This window comes from Salvelinus fontinalis, chromosome 27, assembly GCF_029448725.1.
Source record: "Salvelinus fontinalis isolate EN_2023a chromosome 27, ASM2944872v1, whole genome shotgun sequence".
NCBI lineage: Eukaryota > Metazoa > Chordata > Actinopteri > Salmoniformes > Salmonidae > Salvelinus > Salvelinus fontinalis.
In genome coordinates, this window is record NC_074691.1 from 15,662,403 (window position 1) to 15,678,420 (window position 16,018).

General features: G+C 44.3%; 1 protein-coding gene across 2 annotated transcripts in view; it reads left to right on the forward strand.

The window, feature by feature from the left end:
- The first annotated feature begins 2,355 nt into the window (after positions 1-2,355).
- The window catches only part of stum (stum, mechanosensory transduction mediator homolog), a 73,746-nt gene continuing 60,083 nt past the window's right edge, over positions 2,356-16,018 (forward strand). Inside the window, exon 1 of one of the 2 annotated variants that reach the window (XM_055884963.1) lies at positions 2,356-2,705. In XM_055884963.1, the coding sequence (XP_055740938.1) occupies positions 2,528-2,705 (178 nt within the window). In that variant the 5' untranslated portion in view covers positions 2,356-2,527. The remainder of the gene's footprint in view (positions 2,706-16,018) is intronic. The other variant, XM_055884964.1, reaches the window with a different exon arrangement.

Below are 16,018 nucleotides of genomic sequence, written 5' to 3' on the forward strand. Positions count from 1 at the left end.
ATCACATTCCCAGTGGGTCAGACGTTTACATACACTCAATTAGTATTTGGTAGCATTGCCTTTAAATTGTTTAACTTGGGCCAAACGTTTTGGGTAGCCTTCCACAATCTTCCCACAATAGGCTGGGTGAATTTTGGCCCATTCCTCCTGACAGAGCTGGTATAACTGAGTCAGGTTTGTAGGCCTCCTCGCTCGCACACGCTTTTCAGTTCTGCCCACAATCGCACACAAATTTTCAGTTCTGCGCCACAAATTTTCTATGGGATTGAGGTCAGGGCTTTGTGATGGCCACTCCAATACAATGACTTTGTTGTCCTGAAGCCATTTTGCCATAATTTTGAAGGAAGTATGCTTGGGATCATTGTCCATTTGGAAGACCCATTTGCGACCAAGATTTAACTTCCTGACTGATGTCTTGAGATGTTGCTTCAATATATCCACATAATTTTCCTCCCTCATGATGCCATCTATTTTGTGAAGTGCACCAGTCCCTCCTGCAGCAAAGCACCCCCACAACATGATGCTGTCACCCCCGTGCTTCACGGTTGGGATGGTGTTCTTCGGCTTGCAAGCCTCCCCTTTTCCCTCCAAACATAACGATGGTCATTATGGCCAAACAGTTCTATTTTTGTTTCATCAGACCAGAGGCCATTTCTCCAAAAAGTATGATCTTTGTCCCCATGTGCAGTTGCAAATTGTAGTCTGGCTTTTTTATGGCGGTTTTGGTGCAGTGGCTTCTTAATTGCTGAGTGGCCTTTCAGGTTATGTCGATATAGGACTCGTTTAACTGTGGATATAGATACTTTTGTACCTGTTTCCTCCAGCATCTTCACAAGGTTCTTTGCTGTTGTTCTGGGATTGATTTGCACTTTTCGCACCAAAGTACGTTCATCTCTAGGAGACAGAACGCGTCTCCTTCCTGAGCGGTATGACGGCTGCGTGGTCCCATGGTGTTTATACTTGCATGCTATTGTTTGTACAGATGAACGTGGTATCTTCAGGCATTTTGAAATTGCTCCCAAGGATGAACCAGACTTGTGGAGGACTCGTTTTACTGTGGATACTTTTGTACCTCCAGCAGCTTTCCTCCAGCAGCTTCACAAGGTCCTTTGCTGTTGTTCAGGAATTTGTAAATTGCTCCCAAGGATAAGCCAGACTTGTGGAGGTCTACAATTTATTTTCTGAGGTCTTGGCTGATTTCTTTTGATTTCCCATGATGTCAAGCAAAGATGCACCGAGTTTGAAGGTAGGTCTTGAAATACATCCACAGGTACACCTCCAATTGACTCAAATGATGTCAATTAGCCTATCAGAAGCGTCTAAAGGCATGACATCATTTTCTGGAATTTTCCAAGCTGTTTAAAGGCACAGTCAACTTAGTTTATGTAAACTTCTGACCCAATGGAATTGTGATACAGTGAATTATAAGTGAAATAATCTGTCTGTAAACAATTGTTGGAAAAAATGACTTGTGTCATGCACAAAGTAGATGCCCTAACTGATTTGCCAAAACTATAGTTTGTTAACAAGAAATGTGTGGTGTGGTTGAAAAACGAGTTTTAATGACTCCAACCTAAGTGTATGTAAACTTCCGACTTCAACTGTATTACATGACAAGCTGTCTTTCCTTTTTCTTCCCCTCTATTTTCTCTCTCTTTCTCTATCTCACCTCACCCAGTATTAGACCTTTGATTCATTATTTCATGAATTAATGAGGGCATTCCATAGCGACTGCTTTCGAGACAACTCATGGTCCAATGAATGCACCTGCTAGGAGCATTTGTCCTGCGTCCAAAGCTACATCCATAATCGGTAGACGGTTCTGTTTGAAGAATTAAGAATCATCGCACAGCAGTGAACAAGAATCTATTAAATCCAATGTTTTCCGGTTTTTACCGCGTTTACACCTGTCTGTTGTTAGCTAATGAGTCACGCAAAATGAGCAGACGTGAAGTAAATGGGAGGGGGGGGGGGTAGCATCTAAAAACTGGATTTAATAGATTCTTGTTCACTGCTCTGTGATGCAAACGGCGATTCTCCAATCAGAACTGTCTAACCCATGATGTATTCAACATTTATCAACACTTTATTACACATGTGAATCTGCAGGTGAGAGGTTTAGCTAGAGGAACATATCTGTTTCAAATTCAGTGTTCTCTGCTACCCAAAGGCCATTAGTTGTGCAGTCCATAATATGAATATAAATACAGCAAATATTGTTCGTTGTATTTATTTAATATTATTATTATTATTATTTGCCTAATTCTTCGTGTCTCTGTGGCATTAATTGGGGGATATTTTGAAACACCAAGTAGGGTACTGCTGCTTTAAATATATCAGGCTATGTAACCTACAGTAAGTAGTCAGTCCACTAGTGTTCACAAAACTGTGTAAAGGAGCAGATACTCGGTGCTTGCGTGCTACCTTCGTACACACACACACACACACAGTCCACTTCGTTCAGTTGGTCATCTTTGGAGAGGTGTGCTCATCCAGTGTGATAAATATTTCACACTTTGCGTGTTTTATGCTCAAGATGGACCAGAAAGACACCGATATGAATGAAAAGGGAGTTACTTCTTCGACCAGTGGAGTTGTGGTCCAAGTAAGAGAGAAGAAAGGACCTTTGCGTGCAGCTATTCCATACATGCCATTCCCAGTAGCAGTAATATGCCTATTTCTCAACACTTTTGTTCCTGGTTTAGGTGAGTTTACACTTTCATTTAGCAACTTTTTTTTTAAAAACACCATGTGAAGTATCAACTGTCGAAAGCATACAGTGAGCATATTGCACTGTTTTTCTTAGGTTTTTCTTAGAACTGAACATTTGCATACTTTTTGAAACGGTTTGTATTCAACACAAATTCGTTTTTATTATCATTGTAGTTGTATTATTATTTTTTTTTTTGTGAATGTCTGAATTCACCGTTATGCGCACCTGGTGTGTATTAATTACGCCATTATGTTGCAAAACGTTTTGCAACCGATACTGTTTACTCCAAACGGAAAACGTTTTGCAACAAAAAAATGTTTTATTTTGGACAATTTCTGGTAGGTTCCTGCTCCCTTCATTCCCTTTGCTCAGTTTGCTTCTGGTTGGTTCTTAAACTGTAAACGGTTTCCGTTGCAAGACGTAATGAATGCACCACTGATACTTGGGACATGGTTGTAACATTTGCCAGGTTGGGCGTAGGAGTAAAGAGAAAAGCGAGACCATAAAACTGAAAGTGGTTGCTGCCATCTTGCTAGTTCAGGTTTTACTGGGACTAGTCTGTCCGCTCACTAGCGCTCAGTGCATACATGAGCAGCAAAGGAGCGTCGACATCATCATGACGTCATCCAAAAACTTGACAGACATTGATTTTAATATAAAATGTTAATGCATTCGACATTGCAGCCGACTTTGAAGGCAAGGTGAGACTGACTAATCTACAAATCAACTTCCATCATAAATAACTACTCAATATTATTTGTAGATCAGCCAGTCGGTCACGTTTTACCCATGATACATCACAGTTTTTATGCACTCATACATTCTGAGTGCAAAAAAAAGGCCTCTGCAACAATTATTTGAGTAATTAAATTGTTATTTTGTGCACAAAGGTAATGACTAAAGTGTCTTATTTGGACGAGAAAAATGTAACTTCTCTATTGTCTTTTTGGCAGTACATCAGATAAACTGCAGTGAGGAAAGTGCCCTCTGAGCACAAGGGTGTCACGCCCTGGCCTTAGTATTATTTGTTTTCTTTATTATTTTAGTTAGGTCAGGGTGTGACATGGAGAATGTTTGTGTTTTATAGGTTTTGGGTGGTTATATGGTAAAGGGGGTGTTGGGTGTAGTGTATGGGTTTGTGTTGAGTGCATGTGTCTAGCTGTGTCTATGTTGGTGTAGTTGTCTAGGAGAGTCTATGGTTACCTGAATGGGTTCCCAATTAGAGACAGCTGATTTCTGTTGTCTCTGATTGGGAGCCATATTTAGGGTAGCCATGGGCTTTCGTTTGATGTGGGTAATTGTCTATGTTATACGTTTGTAGCCTGTATGTGCACTTCGTTCATAGCTTCACGATCGTTTTGTTAGTGTGTTTTTGTTTCGTTTTTGCCTTCGTATTCATTAAAAAGAATATGGCTTATTTTCCTACTGCTGCGTTTTGGTCCGTCAATCCTCCACACGATCGTGATAAAGGGAGAGCCTGTGACATAACTTCCGCTTTTGGATGAGCGCCTCGCTGTTTACAGTCCCTGGTGAAACGGATAGCGTACGACTGGAAAACATTGAGCTTTCCGAGCAAGTGTTCGAGGAAGCTCTAACTAAAACTTATTCATGGGATAGCTTCTTTGTAGGCACTTCCACATACCAATTTTGTTGCTGTCAACTTGGTTGGAGATTCTATTATCGCTAGATAACACTAGCTAATATCTGGGAAGCAGCTAGCTAAGGCAGGTTTGTTAGCTTGCTCCCTGAAATTGTTTCCAATATTAACGAGACGACACTCCATCTTAACAACTCCTCCAAATTTACTGAACAGTGCAGAAGAGAACCTCCAAATGTTTTTTTTCCCTCTCGTCATGACCAGATTTTGGGGCATGTACACTAGTTTCAGGCGTTTCTTTTTCACCTGCTATGTTAGGTTAGCGTTCTGTGGAGAACTGTTCCCTTCTTTGCCAGTGTCAACTCTGGTAGCTGGCTTCCATGAAAGAGAGGCTATAACTTTAAACTATAGCAAAATACACAATTAAGTGAATTAGTGAAACAAATTGTTAGACATACAGTACGTGACCAAAAGCTTGTGGACACCTGCTCGTCGAACATCACATTCCAAAATCATGGGCATTAATATGGAGTTGGTCCCACCCTTTGCTGCTATAACAGCCTCCAATCTTCTGGGAAGGCTTTCCACTAGATGTTGGAACATTGCTGCGGGGACTTGCTTCCATTCAGCCACAAGAGCATTAGTGAGGTCGGGCACTGATGTTGGACGATTAGGCTTGGCTCGCAGTCGACGTTCCAATTCATCCCAAATTTGTTCGATGGGGTTGAGGTCAGGGCTCTGTGCAGGCCAGTCAAGTTCTTCCACACCGATCTCGACAAACCATTTCTCTATGGACCTCGCTTTGTACATGAGGGCATTGTCATGCTGAAACAGGAAAGGGCCTTTCCCAAACTGTTGCCACAAAGTTGGAAGCACAGAATAGTCTAGAATGTCATTATATGCTGTAGCGTTAAGATTTTCCTAGCCCGAACCATGAAAAACATCCCCAGACCATTATTCCTCCTCCACAAAACTTTATAGTTGGCACTATGCATTGGGGCAGGTAGCGTTCTCCTGGCATCTGGATTCATCACTCCAGAGAACTCGTTTCCACTTCGTCGGAGTCCAATGGCGGCGAGCTTTACACCACTCCAGCCGATGCTTGGCATTGCGCATGGGGATCTTAGGCTTGTGTGTGGCTGCTCGGCCATGGAAACCCATTTCATGAAACTCCCGACGAACAGTTATTGTGCTGACATTGCTTACAGATGCAGTTTGGAACTCGGTAGTGAGTGTTGCAACCGAAGAGTGATGATTTTTAAGCGCTTCAGCACTCGGTGGCCCGGTTCTGTGAGGTTGTGTCCTACCACTTCGCGGCTGAGCCGTTGTTGCTCCTAGACGTTTCCACTTCACAATAACAGCACTTACAGTTGACTGGGGCAGCTCTAGCAGGGCAAAAACTTGACAAACTGACTTGTTGTGAAGGTGACATCCTATGACGGTGCCACGTTGAAAGTCACTGAGCTCTCAGTAAGGCCATTCTACTGCCAATGTTTGTCTATGGAGACTGCATAACTGTGCTTGATTTTATACACCTGTCAGAAACTGGTGTGGCTGAAATAGCCGAATCCACTAATTTGAAGAGATGTCCACATACCTTTGTGTATATATAGTGTAAATCATTAATACACATTTATGAGATGCATATCATAATAGTGATACATAATATACATTAGAAAGACATTTCATCAGCAAACTATTACTCCCCTTCATCTCTTCATCTATGAAGATGAATTCGTTGAGAATCTCAGTCAGATGCTTCCTCCCTAGAGTCTCAGTAATTGCAACACTGCTGTTTAATATGGATTTTGCAATTTGGTTTTATATGCCCTATCTTCTTCCCTCTCCTCCTTTATCTTCAACTCTTCCTCATCTCCTAATTGTCAAGAGGCGATGCTGGGCTGGCAATAGGTCCCATTTGGAGTTCCGTCTATGCATGCCTCTATCTTTGTACAGATGCCACTGTACCCTATCTGGACCATGGAGTTAGAGGATCTAATAGGAGTCAGTAATGGGATCTGTATAGTAGTGATTTCCATTTTCAGCATAACATTGATTTCCACACTATCCTGCCCTGATCCTAATGAATCCTGTGGAGCCCAGGCCCCACATATCCCTTTCATAGCAGGCACATCTGAAAGGAGAGGAGCCAGGAGCTGCTCGGCCCTCGTTAGAAAAGTGAACTAGGCCTACTGTGCTGTTCACTGCCAGTGCCATTCACTGACTGAGTCACTGTTATTATTTGATCATACAGTATTTCTATTCAGTATCTATTTCAATAGAGCCAGACGGAGCTACACACAGTCTTTCTTAGTTTCCTTTCAGATTCATGTATCCATGGTTATTGACCACAATTATTGATCGCCCTTTTATGCGACACTATCCATGGCCCGAGTACTATGACTTGTCCTCTTTGGGATATCTTTGTGGGGACTAGGCCTAGGGAGTCTATAGTACTGAGTGTGTAACATTAGAAATGTGTCTCTCCATGTGGCATATCCGTGGCATCCCTGTAATGTCATTGTGTACCTGGCCGGCCCAGATGTAATTCTTTATATTTTTTGTGGTTTTTATTAGTATTTTTAAAAAAAAATGTATTTATTTTTTCTAGTATTGGTTTTGTTTTTTTAACCTAGTCAAGTCAGATAAGAACAAATTCTTATTTACAATGATGGCCTACACCGGCCAAACCCGGGCTACAGGTTTGCCAACAGGCCTCCCCAGTTCCCATGTCACCCAGCAGCAGCTGAGGGTTCTGTGTGACTACCATGTCTCTTCAGGTTTTGTCCAATCACCTGTTTTAGTCTTGATTTTGTGGTTTGACCTATACCCTGGCTAGTGTTGCTGTCTCATCAACCTGTTTACACTGAAACAGCATCATCACACTTCCTCAACCCTGCAAGGCCATCACGTCAACTGGGATGTCCACTAGTCCCACGACTGAGAGACTAAATACATTCACAGGTGCTGGGCAAAGCTGTTTTTAAGTAGCAGCTTGTTGTTTTATTAGGAAGGAGTAATATTTCTTAGGGCCAGATTCAGACGGGTCTTTATTGGGCGTCTGTGAAGTCAGCACCTGAGATGAGGAACAGAGAGCGGATACAAAGTAGTAATGTACAGTAGCTGAGTGCTAAATACAAAGAGACATCTCCCGCTACAGTCAGTGAGCCATATCTATCACACCCTGCCCTTGTGTTTACTGGAATTGCTAGTGGCATGTGCTGTGTGCCAAATTAAGTTCAATGAAATCTCCTTAATTGGCACTGGATTTGATACGGCTATAATTGAAAGAAATATATAAAAAAAATCCTCTGCTGAACTGACAAAATAAATTAATATATGCTAGCTTGTTTGTCAGCACCTTTCACCAGCAGCTTTCTAGAGAGAGAAATTAGGCTACCTTCAAAGGGAGACCAGATAGTGTGACTGGGACTGTGGACAGAAGGATGGGGATTAATTGGCTGAGGGAAATAGCATGGGTTTTCGTCCCATGTGATCCTTATCTGTTTGGCGAGGCTGGTCCAAATTGAATTCAGTTTCAAGATCAATGACTAGTCATAGGAATACCCTTCAAAGATATGCCAATGGAAACATTACAATTGGACTTTGGTATCTGCTTTTTTCACTGTTCAGACCTGTTCTCATTGTTGGCTACATGAAGCTCCCTAAACGTAAAAACAGTATATTTGAAAGAACAATTAGAACAACTGTTCTAATTATTGGTCTTGATGGAGAATTAAAGAAATCCTCTTATTTTTTGCTCAATCTTTCTTTACCTTTGTGTCTTCCCATCTTTTACAACAAAGGTATTGTGGAGGATGTCCATTATAATCTGATCAACAAGTGAGACAGTTGGAGGTACTGTATCACTCTCCATTAGTTTTCACACAAGACCACTGTAACCTTGGACCGGAGGTTTTTTCTTCTTCTGTGGATACATCATATAATAGCATTCTGACAATGGCAAACCATTACAATGCGATTCATAAAATTAAAAAGGCAGCATCAAAAACAACGTAGGAAAACCACAGTCAAACAACAGAAGCAACAGGCCATGTGGCTTCTCTCTGTCCCCTAACCTGTTACAGAGCAGTTGTTATTGGCTCCTTTAATCACAAGGCTTTCTGAATGGTTACAGGGCTCCCATTGTACCACTCCCATTGCTCTCCCTCCCCGTAGTACGCTGCAGTTTCCATGACAGCAGGTAGAGCTACCAGAACAGAAGGCTGTTCCTACCATTAAAGGTCTTCTCTGTGGATGGCCGTGCCTTTCTTTCTGGTGACACTCAGCAGGAGTAGGACTCATAGCAGGGGGAGATTATGGGCTGTTTTAGGGAAAGCTAATTGCATACACTTGAAACGACCACTCACATTTTTAATCCCAAGATGTGAGACCTGCATAGCATATGAGCCATGACTTGAGTGAACACAGTAGGACATACACTGATTGTACAACACATTTCTTTTTGCTCTTTCCATAGCATAGACTGACCAGGTGAATCCAGGTAAAAGCTATGATCCCTTATTGATGTCACTTGTTAAATCCACTTCAATCAGTTTAGATGAAGGGGGGGGGGGACTGTTTAATGAAGGATGTTTAAGCCTTGAGACAAGACATGGATTGTGTATGTGTGCCTTTCATAGGGTGAATGGGTAAGACACAATATGTAAGTGCCTTTGAACAGGGTATGGTAGTAGGTGCCAGGCGCAACAGTTTGAATGTATCAAGAACTACAGCGCTGCTGGGTTTTTCAGGCTCAAAAGTTTCCCGAATGGTCCACCGCTTATAGGACATCCAGCCAATTTGACACAACTGTTGGAAGCATTGGAGTTAACATGGGCCAGCATTCCTGTGGAATGCTTTCGACACCGTGTAGGTCATGTAGGTCATGCCTCGACGGATAGAGGCTGTTCTCAGGGCAAAAGGGGCTGCAACTCAATATTAGAAAGGTGTTCCTAAGGTTTTGTACACTCATTGTATATCTTACAGTACAGTACTGGCCATCTGACACACTGGAAACAAGTTTTATTAGGACTGAGAGAGAAGAGAGAGAGAGGAGAGATGAAAGAGAGAGAGATGAGAGATGAAAGAGAGAAAGAGCGATACCATGGAGATGCTTGGTTTGGCATTGGTCCGGCGACACAGCTGGTTTTACAGCTCCTCACCCCAACGGAAGCACAGAGAATTGATGTTTCACCCTTTAGATTAGTAAGTTAACATCAGACACACTTCTTCCATCTCTACCATCCATCCTGCTTTAATACTGTACAGAAACCCGGTGGCCATCAGAAATGTAAATACACTGGGCCAGAACAAATTGCCGTACGTGGTGAGTGGTTACAGTGAAGTGTCAGAGTAAGTACGGTACGAGCTGCATGCTGGATGATTAATGACAAACCTCCTCTAAGCAATAAACATGAGCCTTCCTTCCCAGAAGCAACTTAATCAGCTCCATCCAGACAAATGCACATTTCCATTACTGAAAACAGAGGAAAATGAGGTCTGGGTAGACATGATTGATTCATAAGAGCTGAGGTCTGGGTAGGCAACAAAAATGAGGTCTGGGTAGGCAAAATGATTCATAAGAGCAGAGATCCATCATATGATGCACAAGCGTCGGGCTGCATGAGGACATGTTGATATCCTCCCCCAGTCTCTAATTGTGTTGACTGAACTTCCAGAATGGCTTTGTGTCTTGGTTTGGAAAAGAGAATAACATGTGGGTTTATTTAGAAGTAGACAATAGGCTACGCCTGCTGTTTCAGTGTCATGAGTATTTGTGATCTTGGTTGAGCGTTGACAAATTAATATCAATAAGAACTATTATTCAATGGGACTGTTTTAAAGTCAAACCTCAGAGACTGTTCAAGTCTCTCCCTAACACGGAACCCAAACCGGCTGCGCACGTGCGCCATCGAGCACACATTTATCCCCCCCTCCTCACGCGATCACGACACGCAGGTTAAAATATCAAAACAAACTCTGAACCAATTATATTAATTTGAGGACAGGTCGAAAAGCATTAAACATTTATGGCAATTTAGCTAGTTAGCTTGCACTTGCTTGCTAATTTGTCCTATTTAGCTAGCTTGCTGTTGCTAGCTAATTTGTCCTGTGATATAAACATTGAGTTGTTATTTTACCTGAAATGCACAAGGTCCTCTACTCCGCCAATTAATCCACACACAAAACGGTCAACCGAATCGTTTCTAGTTATCTCTCTTCCTTCCAGGCTTTTTCTTCTCTTGACTTTATATTGCGATTGGCAACTTCCATAAATTAGGTGCATTACCGCCACTGACCTCGTTCGTCTTTCAGTCACCCACGTGGGTATAACCAATGAAGAGATGGCACGTGGGTACCTGCTTCTATAAACCAATGAGGAGATGGGAGAGGCAGGACTTGCAGCGCGATCTGCGTCAGAAATAGAACTGATTTCTAATTTAGCCCTTGGCAACGCAGAAGCTCGTGAGCAGTGTGGGAGCAATAATTGAATAACATAGATTTTTTAATTTGTGGTGTGGTCAGCCTGTTAGAGTTTACTTCATTGTAAACGAACAGCTCCATGCCCTTGATAATGTGCGGTCTAATACCAATGGGAGATAGGTGTTTCTTGCCAGGTTTTCGCACTTTCTTGTGGATGCAGAAATATTCTACAACCCACCACAATTGCAACAGATGAATAGAGTTGATATGATATTTGGATACTGTTTTTTCAAACACAGTCAATCAATCTAATATAATTCATACTGGATCCCTACACTGTTCGTAAAAAAATATACTATGTAGAACCTAAAAGGGTTCTTTGGCTGTCCGCATAGGGGAACCCTTTGAAGAACCATGTTTTGGTTCCAAGTAGAACCATTTTGGTTCCAGGTTGAACTCTTTTGGGTTCCATGTAAAACCATTTCCACAGAGGGTTCACCATGGAACCTAAAAGGGTTCTCCTTTGGGGCATCCGAAGAACCCTTTTGGAACCCTTTTTTTCTAAGAGTGTATCTGTTCTAGATTCTGGCCATTCAAACTAATCAAATTAGATTGGTCATAAATTGTAGCACCTGCAGCCTGTTACTGTATGGTGGTGCTGTCACAGGCCCAGAGTGCATGCTGCACTTGTCCTTGAGCTTGTATTCCTTTTTAAAATCATAAATTGAGGTCACTTAAGCACACATTTTCAATTTCCGGTCTGCATGCTGGAAAGACTCTGACAATAGTGCCATCATGGCAGGCTACACATCTCCCATGTGCCCAACCTCAAGGCTAATCCCACGTCTCCCAGACACACACACACACACACACACACACACACACACACACACACACACACACACACACACACACAGAGAGACTGTTATCTAGCTGTCATACACCGTTTGTTAGCGTCTAGGGATCAGAAACACAGGTAGGCACAGACAGTACTGAATGTGGGATTTTGCTTTGATGCAAGTTAACCGTCCACTAGTTATACGCTATCCCAATATGTTTGGAGGCGATATAATCCGAACAAATTGACATGTGGCCCTCTCCAGCCAGCTAGAGCATAGATGTTGTAGTATGCCGCCATAATGAGAGAGCAGATCTGTTGAGAGAGCAGATGATGAGCCCAGGTAGGCAGGCAGGCCCAGTGAAAGTGGGGGTGGTTGCCTGGGTGAATGATTGATCGGCTGTGTCAGCTAGTGCTAGAGCAGGGATGGGCAACTGGCAGCCACGGCCCCCATTTTCTAGGCCCGCAGATTAATCCCCCCCCCCCAAAAAAAAAGTTGGTCTCAACTTAATATTGAGAGTTAGAAAAATACAATACACAAGTTGCGATTTTGACATTCGGTTGTGCATCAGCAATTTTTCTCTTGTTGTCAGTCACTGACAGTGACTCAATTAGCCCATGTCAGCTAACAATTTTTAGATTGGTAAATTAGTCTTGCCAGCTATCTAAACTTGTAGTAACCATGGTCAAATTACCATCCAGGAGGGGGGGCATCGATTTTGTTTGTCACACTCACTCAGATATTGTATTCAAAACTGCAAACATTTCTCTCCACTATATGGCAAATTGAGTAGAAAAGCAGGAAATAAGCTTTAAAGCAGCACATTTTTCTCCACCCCATGGCAAAACGAGTAGAATTGCATGAAATTGGTTATAACATTTCAAAAATCTTCCCTCTGCCCCATGCCAAAATGTGTAGAATTGCAGCAAACTTGCTTTAACACTGAAACATTTTCTCTACGTTCCATGGCAAAATGTGTAGAATTGCAGGAAATTAACTCCAAAATGTCAATTTTTTCTCTCCATTGTCAAGACGGGGTGGTCACTTTTTTTGTTGTTGCTCAGAACAAAATTTCACTTGGGTCCCCAAAAAAGGCTAGGGCCGAGTGAGTGAGTGAGTGAGTGAGTGAGTGAGTGAGTGAGTGAGTGAGTGAGTGTGTGAGTGTGTGAGTGTGTGAGTGTGTGAGTGTGTGAGTGTGTGAGTGTGTGAGTGTGTGAGTGTGTGAGTGTGTGAGTGTGTGAGTGAGTGAGTGAGTGAGTATGGGATTGGAGAAGGGATGGGAAGGGGGGCGGTTGTTGGGAGGCAGGGGGAGTGTGTTTTTAGCCAAGGTTAAATTTAGCAGAGGTCATTTTCTATTTAAATCTCGGCATATCCAGTTTTCTGTCTGTGTGGGTTAGTAAATACCATGTGAACTCTTTAGGGCCTTTGGCTAGAATCCAGTTTCTTAATTAATTTGGTGCCACCCGAGCATTAGTAGATTTACTTTACAAAGACAGGGTATCTAAATGTTGTGTGGAAATGACCTTTTTGAATCATTCTGGAACTACACCATGTACACTGCTCAATCATAAATGTGAAAAGCAATGCTTTGAATAGCACAGACGAGTAGATTGAAATCATGAAGGACAAGCTTTTTAGATTATCCAACAAATTAGCACCTGGACTGAAGTGTGGAACAACATAAGACACTCATTGGTGCTCAGTACTGTTGACATTGTTTTAGTGTTTAAAAAAGTCTCTCTCTCTCTCTGCTTCTTCAGCTCAGATGAGTTCCCCTCTAATTCTGCCACAAGTGGTCCCTTCCAAGGCCACTCGCAGTGAGAGTTTTCTATTTCTCTCTTGTCGTCATTCTCAAAAAACAAGGACTAAACAGGATAATTAACCTCCCACTTTTTCAGTGGGCACTAAGTGTGAATGCTTGAGAAAATTACATTCATCAGCGGCTTAATGGATGAGGACGATGACACTCACCATCCCCCTGTCTCACTCCTCACACAGACTCTGTGCAGGGGTGGGCGGGGGAGGGAGGGATGGGGTGGGGGGTGAGTGAGAAGGGGCTTTGGTGAGAGAGGGAGACAAAAACAGAGACAGAAACAGAGGAGAGTATTAGACCTCAGGATAAGACACAGATGCAGACAGTTTGAAGTGACAAAAGTTTATTACAAAAACAGGGGGCAGGCAAATGACAGGTCAAGGACAGGCAGAGGAGTCTTGTTCTGAGCACAGACAGTGCAGGCGGCAACGAAAGCAGAGACATCCGGAACCATGGTGGGCCACCAAAAGCGTTGTCGCACAAAGGACAGGGTCCGACGGGCCCCCCCCCGGGGTCCGGTTGGGAGCGCTGAGCCTCACTGACCTGGTGCTCTGTTCCCCAGACGAGGGTAGCCGCCATGCACGAGGTAGGAAGAATGGCCTCGGGGTCCAAGGGAGTAGAAGCAGGACAATTGCGGCGTGAAAGCATGTCCGGCTTAACATTCTTAGACCACGGGCGGTAGGAGATGGTGAAGTTGAACCAGGTGAACAACAGGGCCCATCGAGCTTGCCTGAAACGTGCAGCTGCACTCTGGACGTGGGTTAGGGCCAATCCACCACAGCTCTCACTTTTCCCAGATCCATCTGCACATTCCCAGCAGCGATGATGTATCCAAGGAAGGAGATGATGGAGCAATAGAACTCGCAAATTTCGGCTTTGATAAACAGCTGGTTCTCCAGGAGACGCTGGAGGACTTGTCGGACATGGAGAACGTGTTCTTAAACTGAGCGGGAAAAGACGAGGATATCGTTGCGGTAGATGAACACAAACCGGTTCAACATGTCCAGGAGAACGTCATTAACTAGGGCGTGGAACACAGCAGGAGCATTAGCCAAACCAAATGGCTTCACCAGGTATTCATAGTGTCCGCTAGCAGTGTTAAAGGCTGTCTTCCACTCGTCACATTCCTGTATCTGTACCAGGTGGGAGGTCTTCCGCAGGTCCTACTTAGAGAAGATAGGGCCCCCTGGAGCGGCTCGAAAGCCGATGCAATGAGTGGTAGCAGGTAACGTTTTTTAACCGTGATGTCATTGAGGCCCCGGTAGGTGATGCACGGGCGCAGAGGTGGAGGAAGAAGGATGGATACCCCCTGCAGCCAGGAAGTCCTCAATGCACGTCTCCATAGCCTTGGTCTCCGGACCCGACAGTGAATACAGCCGTTCCTGGGGTAGTGTAGTGCCCGGGAGAAAGTCCATCCTGCAGTCATAGGGTTGATGCGGAGGAAGCAAAGTGGCCCGGGCCTTGCTGAAAACCTCCCGGAGATCCTGGTACTACCGCGGGAAAGGTTGAGAGGTCAGAGGCTTCATCCAAGCCCACAGGAAGATGTTCCCGGGCAGGCTGCACCGACTTCAGGCAATGGGCGTGGCGGAACGGGCTCCAGCCCCCAATAGTGCCCGCAGTCCAGTTGATAAGGGGATTGTGGCACTGGAGCCAAGAACACCCCAATACCACGGGAACCTGAGGAGACTTGATGAGCATAAACTGTATTGACTCACTGTGGTTCCGGGACACACGCAGGTGGATAGGAGTAGTATTGTGGGTAACCATGCCTATGGAGTGCCATCCAGTGCTCTAACGTCCAGGGGACTGGAGAGGGGCTGAGTGGGGATGCCCAGCTCAGATACCAGGGTGGCGTCCATGGAACTCTTGTTGGCACCAGAGTCAAGGAGAACCCAGAGAGATTTAGACTGAGTCGCCCAACAGCAAGTTGGCATGGAGAGGGGTGCGAATAAGGGGAGAAGAAAAACTCACCGTGTGGCATACCGGAGAACTCGTAAACTACTTATGAGCCTGGTCTATTTAAAGGACCGGTAGACACATAATGACCGGCAGTTCCGCAATACAGACAACTGGGTGTTAAGTCTGCATAAGCGTTCGGCTGGAAACAGCCTAGCTCTGCCGAGTTGCTCCGAAAGAGGCGAGCCGGCAGACCTCAGAGACTCTCGTAGGACCTCGGGTAAGCTCAGATCCTCGGGGACGTAGACGCCGGGGACTTCCGGAGTTCCTCGGAGGCAAGGTGGAATCCTTTGGCGAGCGATTGGCATTGGAATCAGACCTCTCGCTCCTGTTTCCGTAGCCGCCCATTGATCCGGATGGTCAAGGCGATGAGCGAATTGAGATCCGTAGGCAGCTCCCGGGCTGCAAGCTCGTCCTTAACCTCCTCCGATAATCCATTAAGGAATATGTCGAACAGGGACTCCAGGCACTCTCGGCAGCCAAAGTGCAGAAATCAACCGCATAGTCTGCCACACTGCGGGAGTCTTGGCAAAGCTGGAGTAACTTCCAGGCAGCCTCTCTCCCAGACAATGGAGAATCAAAAACCTTTTTCACCTCAGCCACGAACTCCTCCAGGATGAAACTCACGGCAGATTGTTTTTCCCACACCGCAGTAGGCCAGGCAAGAGCCCTCC